The sequence below is a fragment of the Falco cherrug genome, chromosome 5 (genome assembly GCF_023634085.1).
Source record: "Falco cherrug isolate bFalChe1 chromosome 5, bFalChe1.pri, whole genome shotgun sequence".
Taxonomy (NCBI): domain Eukaryota; kingdom Metazoa; phylum Chordata; class Aves; order Falconiformes; family Falconidae; genus Falco; species Falco cherrug.
The window spans coordinates 34,571,988-34,587,366 of record NC_073701.1 but is presented as its reverse complement, the minus strand read 5'-3'; the positions used below and the strand labels follow the sequence as shown (position 1 = coordinate 34,587,366).

General features: G+C 49.4%; 1 protein-coding gene and 1 non-coding gene across 3 annotated transcripts in view; both read left to right on the top strand.

The window, feature by feature from the left end:
- LOC102059719 (uncharacterized) overlaps positions 1-11,917 on the top strand; it is a 50,392-nt gene extending 38,475 nt beyond the window's left edge. For both annotated transcript variants that reach the window (XR_008732484.1, XR_008732483.1), the window contains one exon: positions 11,692-11,917. This is a non-coding gene — a transcript (uncharacterized LOC102059719). The remainder of the gene's footprint in view (positions 1-11,691) is intronic.
- Positions 11,918-11,976: 59 nt separating this feature from the next.
- On the top strand, positions 11,977-14,919 carry ELFN2 (extracellular leucine rich repeat and fibronectin type III domain containing 2). The gene has a single exon (XM_055712705.1). The coding sequence runs from the start codon at positions 12,332-12,334 to the stop codon at positions 14,756-14,758; it is 2,427 nt and encodes an 808-aa protein (XP_055568680.1). The 5' UTR covers positions 11,977-12,331; the 3' UTR covers positions 14,759-14,919.
- Positions 14,920-15,379: the final 460 nt, after the last annotated feature.

Sequence of the window (15,379 nt, the reverse complement as noted above, 5' to 3'; positions counted from 1 at the left end):
CCCCTTTATTCCAGACTGCCTCTGCACAATGGTGGATAACAAAGGGCAGGATAGCTCCTCACTGAGCCCAGGAAGTCATGAGCCCCCTGAGGTCGTGGTGTCTCTGCTTCCCACATGTTTCTGGCTTTGCTTGCAGGTAAAACTAAGTTTAGAAAACTCAGGCAGTTGCTGGTTTAGCTCCACCAAAACTAATTTCTCTGGAATGAGGACATATGCCTTTTGTTCTGCTTTTTTTAAAGCCACCAAGGACACCCCAAGTTGTATTACTCGTGACGTAACCCGTCCTATCCGTGATGCTACAGCGTTCTGTTCTTAGACTCTTGTTCTCATTGCTTAAAGAGAGGATGGTTAAAAAAAAAATCTCATTTTGACTTATGGACCAGACTGAGTCATAGGAAGACATCGTTAAAAAAAAAAGAGGGGGTGGATATCATCATTTTTGGCCACAAGCCATCCCTGGAGCTTTCAAAGTAGCCTGTAAATATTACTGCCAGCTCTGTTTCGGTATCAGAGACAGTAGTCCTGGCCAATAGCTTTTCTCCTCAATGGCCCAGTTTGGTGTTTCAGAATACTGGAGAGCAGAGGGGGAAGTCAGTGTTTTATTCAACATAGCAGTCTTGGGAAAAGGGAGGTGAAATTACAAGCTGGAGTCCCCAGGCAGCAGTGAAAATAAGAAAATCCAAACAAGCAAAAGGAAAAAAAAGGAGAAGTCTGAATTTCTCAAAGCGAGAGAAAGGATGTTGGTGGGTGGGTAACAAAGAGGCTAGGAGAGGAAGCACAGAAGGAGAATCTGTTGTGTTTGGAAGATGTGGGAACCATCAACACAGATGTTGCAGAAGAAAGCAATTGAGAAACTGAATGGGGCTTGCATAGGTTTACAGTTGGGTGCATGGTTAAGTATGTTGCTAAATGGAGACCTGAATGAGTGAGAAGAGAACAAGAAATAATCATGGGGGAGTCCCCGTGCAATATCATTCTCTGTCCAGATTGACATCACAGGCTTTCCCACTGATTTAATTTGTTGCTTTTCCTGGATAGTAAATGAGTCAGGGTGACTACAGAGCTTAGGGTTTGGCCTATGCAGATTAAGAGGAGTAATAAGGAATAAATAAAATATGGCATATGCAAGGGTGACTAAGGACTGGAAAGGAAGCAAAGAACAGTGTGGGGGAAGGAATAAGGGCTACTGTGAGGAATTGAGGAGGGACTGCCAGATGAATTACTTGCTAGAGCTACCTGATGAAGCCTCTAGAGAGAGATTTAGAGGGATGTGGCATCAGTCCCTGGTCATGGAGTATATATTACCTGGGTTAGTGGGTAAGACATTTATGTGCTCCTATTAGCTGAGTAGGGCTCCTTTTTTAGATGTCCTTTCAGCTCAGAACCAGTCTGGAGCAAAGTTTGTTTCTCACTGAACATATTTAACAGCACCTAGGAAACCAGAAGCCCGATATCAATTGCAGCCTTCATGTACTCTGCTCCCAACAGCATCGAAAGAGGCAGAGCAGCAAACAGGTGGGAAAACGAAGACTGAAATCTGGACTAAGCAAGAACAAAGGAAAGGGTGGGGTGTGTTTAAAATTAAGTTATCCCCTATTTTTGATTGCTTCATAGATTGAATTAGCTTTGGCCTACATAATTAAAATGGAGGATGACAAGGTACCAGCAGAGACAATTATTTTGTTGAGTTATTTGCATGGATCATCTGTTTGCTGCACGGCTGCTGTAGGAAATGCAACACCATGAGTAGATATATATAATTGCAGAGAGGGGGAATGAATAAACGTGTTTCAAAGAACAAGGAGAATTCTAAATGTCAGCAAAGGGGTATATGACTCACTCATTGGGAAAATACTATTATTGGATACGTAAGTGGGACTGTACAAAGCATTCAGAGGAGGGATGCTACTAGAAAAAAGGAGAATTAATAAGTGAAGGTAGCATTTGGATAAGTGACAGTGAATGAATGAGGAGATGTGCTGTAAGTGCCACGAGCCAACACAGGGCCTGGAGTGAAAGCAGAGGGAGAATGAAGGCTGAGGGTGGCAAAGGATGAAAAGAGAGATATCGTGGACACCGAGGAGGAGCATTACCGGAGACTGCTGAAATACAATGGAACAGATGAGGGTTTGTTAGAAGACTCTACTAGGCTTTTGGCAGAATAATGGTGACAAAGTGTTTCTGTTCTACTGAGTCTGGATTAAGGAAATAAATGAGGTGGAACTCCATGGGTGGAAAGGAAATGGCTGTGCTGAGGAGGCAGGAAGAGGCCTAGGACTCAGCTGGAGCTAGCCGCTGCAGAGGTGGGTTAGGCTGTGATGGATGAGTGGTATGGAGGAATGCTGCCCTATTTTTCAAGAGGAAGCAGCAGTGTTTAATTGTAACAGGCGATGTGATATAGATCACAGAGATGGCTGAAATGAGCAGTGCAGGATCAAGGCATTTTGCATGAGTTCAAACCAGGCATTAAGAATAGTTAGCTGATGCTCCTGGTACAACTGACAAAGTTGCAGATTTCTTGAGTCCAGAGCATGTTGAATTTGAAACCTTTCAGTTGCTAAATCCAGAGCACCATCCCAACAGACTCATCCCACGTGTCTGGCTGGTCATCCTTGCAGCCTGAAACACTGTGTGCGGGCATGTTTGCCTAAGCAGAGGCTGAGGAGTCCAGACACTTTGGTGAATGGATCAGTCCAGTTCACAGCAGAGGCAAGGAGATCTCCAGTCCCAGAGGAGCAAATTTCCAGAGCCTTTAGTCTGAGTCCAGCTGGGAGCAGCATCAGTTCTTATTTTGGTTTTGAAACCCCGAATTCCAAGCAAGATGCTTTTTTGGCTGGCTTGGGTTGATTGAGTCGGTAGAGAGACAGATGTAGGTGGATAATGGGGAGAGGGGGTGGTAAGTGGCAGAGCTATTGCCTTAGAGAGAGGGAAAGGTGCCGTATAAGTACTGCCAGTCCCCATTCAGTGAGCAAGTGGTGAGTCAGGGGCAGATACTGAGTCAGCAAGAAGGCGGACGGGTGGGTAGGTGGGTGGGTAGAGCACCCTGGCTAGCTCAGTACAAACCACTCAGCCACACCATTGCGCTTGGCTCCCCGTGGGAAAGTTGCAGGCAGTGGTTCGGGCTACTGCATCCTAGTTTCTCCCCTTCTCACGGAATTCTGAGGCTGCCTTTCTGAGCCAGTGGGGCTTGTGAGAGGACCCCTGACCATCACCTTTGGTGGGCACCGTTTTTCCTGACATGTTTATGATCCTACTTGCAAACACTGCCTCTCTGTGATGTGTGGTAGTAAAAGAAGAGGAATGAAGGCTGAGGCTGAAGGTAGAGAGAGCCCTTCTGTCTGTCTGACCCCAAAGATATCACTCATACAGTCAGGGAGCTGGTCAAAGGCAGGAGGGGGGAGAGAGGGAAGAAAGAAGGAAAAAAAGAAATGAGGTAGAAATGAGAGCAAGAGAGAGAAAATATTTGAGAGATGAAAAGAAATTACCATACGGCAGGATCCTGTTATTCAACCTAATTTTCAAAGGACTGCAGCTGTCGCACTGAGATAATCTGTTAATTATAACAGTCATTGTGTTTTGGCAATGGAAGAAAAAAACAGGCACTAAACAAGGTAAGGTAGTGGGGAAAAGTGGTGGGGGGGGGAGGGGCACGGCTGTGTCAAAATGCATGTCAGATGTTAGCTTGAAAAATAGGTGGGTGAGCTGGCCGGGAGGAGGGTCCCTCCCCAGGGGGCTGAGCTGTGCCATTGCCTGGGGTTGGAAAATGGAGGGAAGTTGGAAGTAACCAAGTGGAAACATAATGTCCTGTCCAGCATGGGGCTACTCTCTTGCTGAATCCAGGCACACATTGACCAGAGTAAGAGTTTTAAGGGACTGAAGTGTCCCCATTAGCCCATGCTGCCACAGCATTTCACTCTTGAGTCACCTGAAACAGCTTCTTCATGTCCTCCCACACCTTTCCTTGCTTCTGCCCCACGTCAGGTCAGAACTGCATCTGCTATATTTGAACCACCATCTGTAACAGCTTCTGCTTCTGGTTGACTCTCCATTTGCAGGAAACCTGAGCACAGGGGCTGTCCATCTTCTGACATCTTGCAGACTAACAACTTGGGGTAACAACTGTCAGAGACACTCTGGCTGGGAAGGCTATGCAAGGGCAGCCTCTTCTTCTCATTGGAATGGTGGCTTGACCTCTGGAGTTTTCATGCTGAAGTTGTACCGGGGTGGCTGCTTGTCTTACTTGGAGAGAGGTCTCACTGCTAGTGAGGGAACCTCTTTCAGATGGCCACTCAGGAGAAGGTTGGCTGGAAGGCGAGAGTATGTTGAGGAATGTTGGAATGCCAGTGCTTGTGCCCCACAGGAGTTTGTAGGCCTGAAGGTATCCTCCACAGGATGGCTGGCTGCCAGTGCACCTTGTGAAGTGATTGCTACCCTTAGCGAGCCCAGGAGCTATGCGATTGCTCAGTCTCTGAGTCCCTCCAGCAAGAGACAGTAGTGAGTTGTAATGCAAGGACTAACCCCCTCCGTGCAGGGTAGCATGTTTGGTGGCACTCCAAACTGGTGCCAGTGCATTGCTGGGAATGTATTTAGCATCCAGAAATACTAGAGGTATGCTTGGTTTGAGTGAGGGCATCTTTCAAATAGCTTGTGGACCTGCCTTTCACAGCCAGCCTGGTGAAAGCCAGGAGCTGCTGTTGTAGGAAATTGGGCAGCAAGGCCAGCGCAGGACAGTGGAGGCATCACGGTGACCCTGAGGGGATGGGGGTCTTCACAGTGACATCACATACAGCCGAAGAATTGCTCCTGGCTTCATGCCAGACATGCTGTCCTCCCTTGCAGCAAAGCCCTGCACACAAACAGAGCCAACACTCCCACCCTGCTTCCCTACAGCAGCTCCCTTCCACCTACGCAGAGCCCCCACTCCTGGGCTGTTACCTGCAGCAGCTCACATGCATACTCATGCAGAGCTGCCACTCCTGTCCCTTTACTCCCCAACAGCTCGCAGAGAGCAGAGGTCATTCCCTGTCCCCTACAGCAACTCCTCGCATCCCGCTCCCTACAGTGATTCATGTCAGGGGACACATACAGATGGAGTGCTCCCACCCCTTTTCCTACAGCCCTTCTCCCATACACACATTCACATAACTGTGGTCGTCTCCCATGATCCACACACACCCACACACAGCCCACAACCTTACCCCATCCCCTATGGTGCCTCACACAGAGCTAACAACTCCCACCACTTTTTCCACAATGACTTCTTCATGCAAACATACGTGCGCGCACACACACACACACACACGCACGCGCACGCACGCACGCACACGCGCACACACACACACTCACAACCAGTGCTTTGCCTAGTTCCCCATGGCAATTCCTCCCCCTCCAGGAGTCAGCACTCATTCCCTGCTTTGCAGAGTGATTAACCCACATAGATACCCAGCCTGCACCTCCACCCCAACACCTATAGCAACTCCTCCACACATACTCCCCCACCGCCTCACACTCCTGGAGCCGACACTGCCACCCCTTTCTCTACAGTGACTCACACACATGCACACTCATACACGTGCACAGGCAGTGCCAGTCTTGCCGTTGCACTCCCTGTGGCAGGTCCCTACAGACAGTCACACAGAGCCCACGCTCCCTCCCCATCACCAACAGGAATTATTTCTAAGCCTTTCCACTGTCTTATGTCTGGGCTCATGGGATGACACCAAGGGGAGTGATGTTTCCCAGACCCCCGTCTCCCCTGGAAAGAGAGCAGTGAAGGCAGCTTTATTGCTGCTAGGTTTTTTTTAGGGAACCTGTAATCTCTTGACATCCTCTTTTACCTGAAGAAGGTTGTTCCCCCAGCCTACCCCCATGCACACACTCCTGTGGGCTGCTGCCGTGGGCTGTCTGGGTGGAGCTGGCTTGATGCAAATCCCACTTAATCTTCAGTAATCATATTAATATAAAAGGTAACCATTTCACTTTGGAAAACAAAGGTGGCCCTCTGGTCTGCCAGGGAACCACTGGCATATGAAGGACCTTTCTGGCGGTATTTATTACTCTAAAATAAGATTTATGCTTCTAAAGCTCTCTCTTTTCTTTCATGATTCTAGGCTGCTTCATTTTTCTCCCCTGAGCTTTCCCATTCTCTCTTTCTTGCTGTGTAACAAATTAGGCATCTAATTGCTGTTGGGGAGGCGTGATGGGAGAGCAGGGGTTTTATATACAGCATCGTGCTGGTTTTTTTCATGGTTGGTCTTTAAGCTGTTTGGCCCAGCAAAGGTTTAGAGCCAATGGCTGTAAGTTTGCTTGAGCCTGGGTGCATGTGTATAGCAGATGCTCAGTTCAGGTTAACACCTGAACTTGTCCTGTGCCCCAGACTGGCTAAAGGGCAGGACTGCAGAGCAGCATGTCCTGGGGGAAGTCCTACAGCCTTTATTTCAGACCCCTGCCCTACCTCTGTGCAAAGCCCCATTGTTGCTGGCTGGAATTTGAGTGCTGCAAGCATCCTTGCAGCAGTATCCAAGCATCCTTGCAGCAGTGTCCTGTGAGAAGCAGCTGAGATCCTGTGTGGTTTCGTGGGCTTCCTCACCGCAGTGTCCTTCTGGGATCCTAGTACTTTGGGATTCCTTGTGTCAGGGACAGCTGGAGTTTGGGAGCTGCAAGCTTTCTCCCTACTCATGGCAGGGCTATTCAGAGGAATGATTTTTCCCCAGCAGGCACTGTGCATTTGTAGATGGTAAAATGAACCTGCCCAGAGTTGAACCATAAGATTTCTTTTGGGGCAGCACTCTGCCAAAACTCACAGAGTTTCTAGCATTGAGTGGCCACCCTTCAGCAGGACACATTGATACCAGTTCAACCCCTGTAAGATATGAAAGCATGTCTCATTAGTAACATGAAAACACCTTTTGTTGCATGACTTTCTAGGCTGGCTTTACAACCTTTTCTTTTTTCTTTTTGTTTCTGCCTAAGCCAGCTCCTCTTTCCTCTAGATTTTTGAAACTACAGGGCCAATTTCAAATAATTGTAACATTGGGATGGATCTCAGAGATGCTGAGATCTTACATGCTTCATGAAAATAAAGGGATAAATTAGAGAAGAGAGAAAACAAGAGAAACCTTCACAGAACCCTATTAAAGCCAAGAGTGCCGTTTGAGCTCAACCCTTGGTGGACAACAGAGAAGCTGCAGCAGAAGACTTTAACTCTCTCTCTCAGATGTCTTCCACGTCACAAATCCACAGGTCATCATGCTTCCTGCTCCCTCTTCTCTTGGTCCCAAACTTCTCAGGGCTTCTGGAGCACCTCTGGGCACAGCAACAGGTTCTTTGCTGCATGTCTTGATGGTAATTCCTGCAATAAATCGGAGCATCCCTGGAAGCAGTGGCGTTGAGGGGAGGGGCTGTTGTTGTGTAAGTGCCACATCTGTGCTGCAAGCTTCTCCCACAGCACTGTCCTTCCAATATAACCAGGAGCAGAAGCAAGGAACATCTCTGTGTGGTGATATAAGCAGCTGCAGTGATGCCGAGACCAGTGTGTACTACAGAAACTATCCAGCAGGTGTGGAGAGTCCCTTCAAGTAAGGCACTAACTGACAGTACCAAACATCCCTGGGAAAGGCCTTTTTTGGAAAGTGGTTACAGAAATCCTGGAAGGACCCTGAAGCCAAGATGGGGGAGGCAGAACCAGTTGGAGATGGTGCCTGTGCCCTGAGGCTAGCCAGGAGCAAGCAGCACATTGAGCTGGGAAGAGGGCTGTTGCCCAGCTGCAGCACAAAGTATAAGAAAACAGCAGGAGCTTTGGCCTGGTTTCGGGGTGTCCCCAGAGGAGCCATGAATGTTTGGCAGGTTTTTAATGCATGCATTTCTAATGGGAGGCTCTTAGCACCGTTTAAGCAATGGTAGAATTAAGTGCTGGCTTTTCCAGTGCACTGGGCCCCAGGAGGACAAGGTTAACAAGGTCAGAATTTCAGGCCCAAATTGCTGCTGTATGTGGCTTTTCTGGTTGCCTTTTTACACTGTAGCCCCTAGAGCTTGTATCCTTTCTCACTTGTGGTCCTTCTACCCCCTCAGCCACAGCTTGTATATGTCTATATGTCTCTCCATACTTTCAGTGGTTGTATTTTAACTTGCCCTCATGCCTGTCCATCTAACTAGTGACTGTGCTCCTGTGTCACCCCCTGCACCACCTTAATGCTTAATCAAGAGTTGTCTATGGCTATCAGTACAGCAAGCTCCTGACTCAGATTTGGGGCTCTCCTCCCTCCATTTCACCCTTCCCGCTCTCTCCTCTGAAGAGGGGAACCATCCCTGTGACCTCCTGCTTTTCTCCAAACACTCTGGTGCAAAGATATGCCAATAACATCCAGGAATCCACTAGTAGGGAATAAACCAGAGGGAAATTATCAGGAGCTGGGAGCTGATGGGTTGACTTTGTGCCAGCCGAGGAGGGTACAGCCATTCATGCACAATGCCATTCGTGTTCCTTGATGCTCTTGCACACATGAGGATGGCCAGAAGCCAGGATGGCCAAGAGCCAGGGGCACATTGTAAGAGCCATCTTGAGTTACCCTGAAGAGTGTTGGGATCCTACAGCTGTGTAGGTCCAGCAGATGCAGGTGGTGACCCTGCATCTGCCATGTAAAACAGATCCCACGTCTCAAATCTTCCTCTTGCCTATAACCACAGCCTGTCTTGAAACCAGGCTCTCCACAACTTGTGTGTCCCCCTTCACTGGCTCTCCTTTGGGCTGGAGTTGCTTGCTCTTGCTCTCCCTGCCCACCCTTCCACTCTGTGTCTTCTTGCTCTCTTGCCTGAGAAGCAAGGAAGAGAATCAGCCAATTTCACTGTCAGCAGCTTTCAGGCCAGCAGAAAGGAGTGTTGCTTCCTTGTGATGCTGGATTCCAATGCTATCTGATTTGTGTTCATTTGGTTTTAGACAGTTTAGGGAGGGTATGCTGCTGACCCCCATCCCTGACCTCCCCTTGCCTGTGAATTGCCAGTGTCAGGGAGCAGCTGCTCCCTAAAGGGCAGGGCATGGCTGTGGTGGAGCTGGACACCAGCACTCCTGAGCTGAAACGGAGTCCTGGGCCATGTACAAGAGTGGAGGAGGCCACAGGCTAGGCTAGCCTCAGGACCCTTAAAACCAGTGCGATAGTGGGGAGACAGGAGCTGTTGGGGGAAGAATGGCAAGGTCTGCATATTTCTTGTATGTAGTCACCTTGGGGACCTGAGGGAACCAACAAGTTTGGCTTGAGGATTGGCTTGGCCCTTCCTTTGGCTGAGGCAAGGTTGCACAGCCAAGGTGGGTGATCGACAGGAAGCAAGTCTTCTCTGCACGGCCCCCTTCTTTTTGACACATACCAAGCATAAACACCACCTTCATTTCCATCCACCCCCTAACCTCTTTCTTTTTCAGGCTGCTAGGACATCTCCCCTTCCAAGCCCTCTCTGTGCTGCCTGAATGCATCTCCCTGGGTGGGATGGGGTGGCTTTTAGTGATTGCTGGGGCTGCTGCAGAAGAACGTGGTCCTGACCTCAGAGTTTCTCCCTGTGCACCATGAACAAGCTACAGCAGGCAGTGATGACTTCAGCACAGCATTTGGAGCAGCCTCCCCTACCAGAAGGGGTCAAAGCAAGGGGGATGGGATGTTTCTGTATGGAGTTGGATATTGTGCAGAGTATTTGGTGAGGTGAGACAGACAGGCCAAAGCATAATGCTCAGCGAAGGATGCTGGCTAAAATATGGGTTAAGCTTTTCATTGCTTGCTCAGGGGCTGCCCCTGGCCTCTCCTGGGGTTGACATACTTTGGACACCAATGTGCAAAAAGCCTGGTAGTATCTGTCACTCTTTTATTTAGTGCAAGAGACTGGGCAAAGTGAAGGGGCATTAAAGAGGAAGGTAGAGGGACAGAGATGGTGTGAGGGATTGGCTGTATCTCTGCATGGAGTCACCTCTGGAAAAGGTGGGACAGGGCAGGGGACCGGTGATCAGGAATATCAGAGGCTTGTGGGTCCCAGCCTGTGGAGAGCCAAATGTGCTTCTTATCTGATGCATCTGGGGAGACAGTGTCAGGAAATTATTTCTTATTGGATTATAAGGCTGAGAAACAAAGCAACAGAATGTAAAAACCTGTGCCTTCTGCTTCAGCGCTGGCTGATGCAAAGCTGGGGCAGCAGCTGGAGGCCATCATGACAACCATAAATGACATTTATGACATGAGTTTGTTGGCCTCAGATGATGAGCTCTGAGGACAGAGCTTTCTCTCTGTTTTTTCCATTGGTCTAGCTCTTCTCCCCCTCCCCTTCTCCATCTTGGCTTTACTGTTTGGATTATTGAATATTTAAGTGTTTCTCTGTGACACTATCTCTGATCCTTTAATCCAGCTGGCCTGGTAATTCCACAGACCCAAATCAGCTCAGATTTTTCCACAGACGTAAACCTTGTTCCTCAAGGGTTCACTCCTCCTCCATTTATCTTCCTTCATTTTATTTCTGCCCTTTGTGTCTCTCTGCTAGAAATTGGTTCAGCTTTTGCAGCAAAAGCTTCGGAGATATCTTTAGTGAGAAGCCTCCCACCAAAATACCAGGGGCAAAAGGGAATCTTTATTTTTCATTAACTAAGAATCCTTTTCTCTGTTTTTTATTGTTTTATTTCTTCTCAAAATTAAAAAAAAAAAGAGGGTGCAGTGCCCACATGTTTTATCTGCTATATGAAAATATTTCCTCTGCACTGCCTGAGGACACCCCTGCCAGGCTTCTGCCTCAGCACAGTGGGAGAAGGGTTGAAGCTGTGGCTGGAGGGAAGGGTGCTCCGGGCTGCCTTTCCCAATCAGGACCAGGAAGCCTGTCCTTTCCTGAGGTGTCCTTTCCCACAAAGGGGCGGTGTTCACGGCCTCCAAGGAGAGGTGGCAAAGTAGGAAGATGGAAGCTGTACATCTCTCTTTGATGGGGAGGTAGGTGGGTGGTGGGCTCCAGCTTAGGACTGCTGGCATTGCTGGGTGAGAGACTGGAGGCTGGTATTTGACACACTGCCTACAGCCTGCCCAACCCAGCAGGATCAAGCCAGGCTGGCTCACCTCAACAGCCTTATCCCTGCACTAAGAGGCAGTAACAATTTTTAGAGCACAAGTAGTTACATGTGGCTTGAATTATTTATCCCTCTTGCATCAAGGAAGAAAGGAAACAAACAAAAAAGTGTTGCTTTTTTTTTTTTTGGGGGGGGAGGCTTGTCTGCATTTTCCCTGCTTCATGCATTCTGTGTACATCATTTTCAGGCAGCTGAAAATCCATGGCTTTGGCGGTGTTTGGGGCTTGCCTTTGTTTACACTAGGAGGTTTGAGCTGCCTGCAATAACAGCCTTATGTTTCCCACCATCCCTCCCATTCCCCTTCTACCCCCAGGTGATGCCTTCCACCAGGTCCCTGGCTTTGATCACTTTACTTAAGGGAGTTTGGGTACCCTTCTGCATACACCTTATATGAGATCATATGTCGTAAGGCTTCCCTTCTCAAAGGCTTATCAGCATGGTAGGCAGTACCACTCCTCTCATGCTTGCACCTCCCCATAATGCCATCTCTTCCCCATCTCTCTCTTCTCATGAAACTTCTCATGAAACCTTGCTTTCTATACTGTTATCTCAAAGACTTCTCCAACTGATGCCTCTTCTTGTCTCCTGTGTGCTTTGTTTTTCAGGTTCCAGTGACAGATGGATCTCTTGTGCACACTTGCTCTTTCCCTCTCTGTAGTTTTGTTTTCGACATGTTTGATTTGAAGCTCTGAAGCTTCTCAGAGAGAACCCAGGAGAGAAGGAAGAGAAGGAGGAGGAACCAAGGGAGCGTGAGCGACAGAGGAGGCAGCCCTGCCTTGTTCTTCCAAATCACACCGTGGAAGGGCAGGGGAAGACTAGAGGCGGGGAGGACTTGGGTTTGTTTTGGGGTGGGTTAAGTGGGGGTGGGGGGTGGGGGGGAGGGAGAAAAGTGGAAAAAGTGGGTGAGTCACTCATGAACATCAAACAAGATTTGCTATCCTCAGTCTGATTTTTTGTTTAGAAAAGAAGCACAAGGTAGCTCCCAGACCAACCATCCATGGTCATAGCTTTTGGGTGTACTGCAAGCAGATTGCATGTGTTCCCCCTGCTCCATGCTCCTGGCTTGACCCAGAGGGCAAGAAGAAACAATGGTGATGACACCCAGTAGGACTGGGGTGCTCATGCCCTTCCATTGCTAAACCCCAGGTACTGGCCCTTTCTCTTCCCTCTGCCCCTTAGTTTCCTTTTGCTGTGGTCCTGAGATTTGAGGGTATTCTTTGTTGGTTTTTTTTTTTTTCTGTCCTGATGAGGGCACCACTGCAGACCATGATGTGCCTGGGGTTGTGGGCAGCTGCCCTGCTCTGCTTGTTTTCCCCTGGCACCGTGCGAGGTGACTGCTGGCTGATTGAGGGGGACAAAGGTTATGTGTGGCTGGCTATCTGCAGCCAGAACCAGCCCCCGTATGAGACCATCCCCCAGCACATCAACAGCACAGTGCACGACTTGCGTCTGAATGAGAATAAGCTCAAAGTGGTGCTGTACTCCTCCCTCAACCGCTTTGGCAACCTGACTGATTTGAACCTGACCAAGAATGAGATCTCCTATATCGAGGATGGGGCTTTCATGGGCCAGTCAAACCTCCAGGTCTTACAGCTGGGCTACAACAAACTCACCAACCTGACCGAGGGCATGTTGCGGGGCATGGCCCGTCTCCAGTTCCTTTTTGTGCAGCACAACCTAATTGAGCTGGTCACCCCTACTGCCTTCTCTGAGTGCCCCAGCTTGATTAGCATTGACCTGTCATCTAACCGTCTCAGCCGTCTGGAGGGGAACACTTTCACCAGCTTGAGCAATCTGATGGTGTGTGAGCTGGCTGGCAACCCCTTCAACTGCGACTGTAGCCTCTACAGCTTTCTTAACTGGCTGGCACTCTTCAACAATGTCACCAAGAACTACGACCGGCTCCAGTGTGAGACTCCACGGGAGTTTGCTGGGTACCCGCTCCTGGTACCTCGGCCTCACCACAACCGCAATGCCATCACCATCTTCCAGTCCATGTGCAGAGGTGGCACCATCCCCTCCCTCTCCAGGGTCAACCCTACCCCTTATACGCCTGACTCCCAGCGAGACCTGGATGAAGGCTCAGCCATCAGCCCTGGGGACTTCCTCTCGGTAAAGCCTCCAGCCTCTTCCACTACTGACTCCTCGTTCAGTCCCAGCATCAAGCTCCATGATGTCACCATCACCTCAGCCATCCTGATGGTAACCATCCCCATGCCCTACAGTAAGATGTATGTGCTGGTCCAGTACAACAACAGCTATGTTTCTGACATAGCAACACTGAAGAGCAAGAAGGAGTATGTCACTGTCAACAAGCTGAAGGCCCACACTGATTATACTTTCTGTGTGGCCTCCATCCGCAACAACAGGCGCTACAACCACACTTGCCTGACCTTTGCAACCCGGAGCAAAGGCAGGGAGGACCCTATTTCCAGTACTTCCACCACCACTCACTATATCATGACCACCTTGGGTTGCCTTTTTGGCATGGTCATTGTCCTAGGGGTGGTGTACTACTGCCTACGGAAGCGGAGGATGCAGGAAGAGAAACAGAAGTCCCTCAATGTCAAAAAAACCATTCTGGAAATGCGTTATGGATCAGATATTGATACCAGCACCATGGTCCATCCTTCCCAGAAGCTGGGTGAGCCACCAGTCATCCCTGTCTCACGGATGTCCTCCATCCCTTCCATGATTGGGGAGAAGTTGCCCCCATCAAAGTCAATGGAGGCTGGGATGGAGACTCCTAAAGTTACCACTAAAGGTAACTACATTGAGGTGCGAACTGGTGCTGGGGATGGGCTGGAGCGAACCCAGCGGGATGAGGACCTGAGGGAGCTTGACAATGGGCAAGGCTCAGCTGCTGAGATCTCTACCATAGCCAAGGAGGTAGACAAGGTCAACCAGATCATCAACAACTGCATTGATGCCCTCAAGCTGGACACAGCTTCCTTCCTGGGTGGTGGGAGTGGTGTTGACTCAGACATGGCCTTTGAGTGCCAGTCCATCCCAGCCAGTTCCTCGGGTGGACTAGAGCGGCCCAGCTTTCTTTCCCCACCCTACAAGGAAAGCTCCCACCACCCTTTGCAGCGCCAACTCAGTGCTGATGCTGCTGTGGCCAGAAAGACCTGCAGTGTCTCCTCTAGTGGCTCCATCAAGAGCGCCAAGGTCTTCAGCTTGGATGTGCCTGACCACCCACCACTCAGCAAGTCTGACTCCAAATACATTGAAAAGGGCAGCCCACTCAACAGCCCTTTGGATCGTCTTCCCTTGGTGTCCCCGGGCGCCATCCACCACTTGGAGGTCAAGCCTTCTTACCATTGCAGTGAGCACCGTCACTCCTTCCCGGCCCTGTACTATGAGGAAAGTGCTGACACCTTGAGCCAGCGGGTGTCATTTCTTAAGCCACTTTCCCGGTCCAAGCGAGACTCCACGTACTCCCAGCTCTCCCCCAGACACTACTTCTCGGGCTACTCCTCCAGCCCTGAGTACTCATCAGAGAGCACCCACAAGATCTGGGAACGATTCCGGCCTTACAAGAAGCACCACAGGGAGGAGGTGTACATGGCAGCTGGGCATGCCCTGCGGAAGAAAGTTCAGTTTGCCAAGGATGAGGATCTGCATGACATCCTGGATTACTGGAAAGGAGTCTCTGCTCAGCAGAAGCTGTGACTCTCCCTCACTCTTTCCAAGGAAACAATACAAAACAAGACCCCCCCCTCTCCCCAACAACCAGAAAAAAAATATGCCACTTGACTGTGAAAAATAAACCAACATCAAAATACTCTCGACAAATACAAAACTGACAAAATTGTTTCTTAAAGTTTACAACAACAGAAAACTCTCACACAGACACATACAGGCACACACACATGCCGAATTGTCTCTACTGTGTTATGGGGACCATTGTTCTGCCTGCAGATGATTGGGAGTAGCGTCACGCTCTGACACTGTGGTAACAACACTGGAGTGTTGGTGGGTGGGAATGGCCCAGGAGGGGGTGGCAGCGGTGGCAGGGGAAGGGCAGGGATGGACACTCACTGGGCATGAAACTCAGCTCTGAACTGTTGCTCTTTCTGTTCCTGTTGAGGGCTGAATTTTCTTTTGGGTGGGAAGGGAGGACTTTGGTTTAGAAAGCTTCTCTGCCCACCTGATATGCCTGCTTTTCCAAATCTTCCATCACTAATTTTCCTCTCATTTCCTTTGGCAGTGGGGGCTTTTGCCTCTCTCCTATCCCCTTCAAAGATAGGTGGGATTTGTTGGAAGAAGTTCTCTTGCTTCTTTTCCTTTGCC

Coding starts and splice junctions, on each gene's coding strand:
- ELFN2 (XM_055712705.1), top strand. CDS start 12,332: ATGAGGGCACCACTGCAGACCATGATGTGCCTGGGGTTGTGGGCAGCT.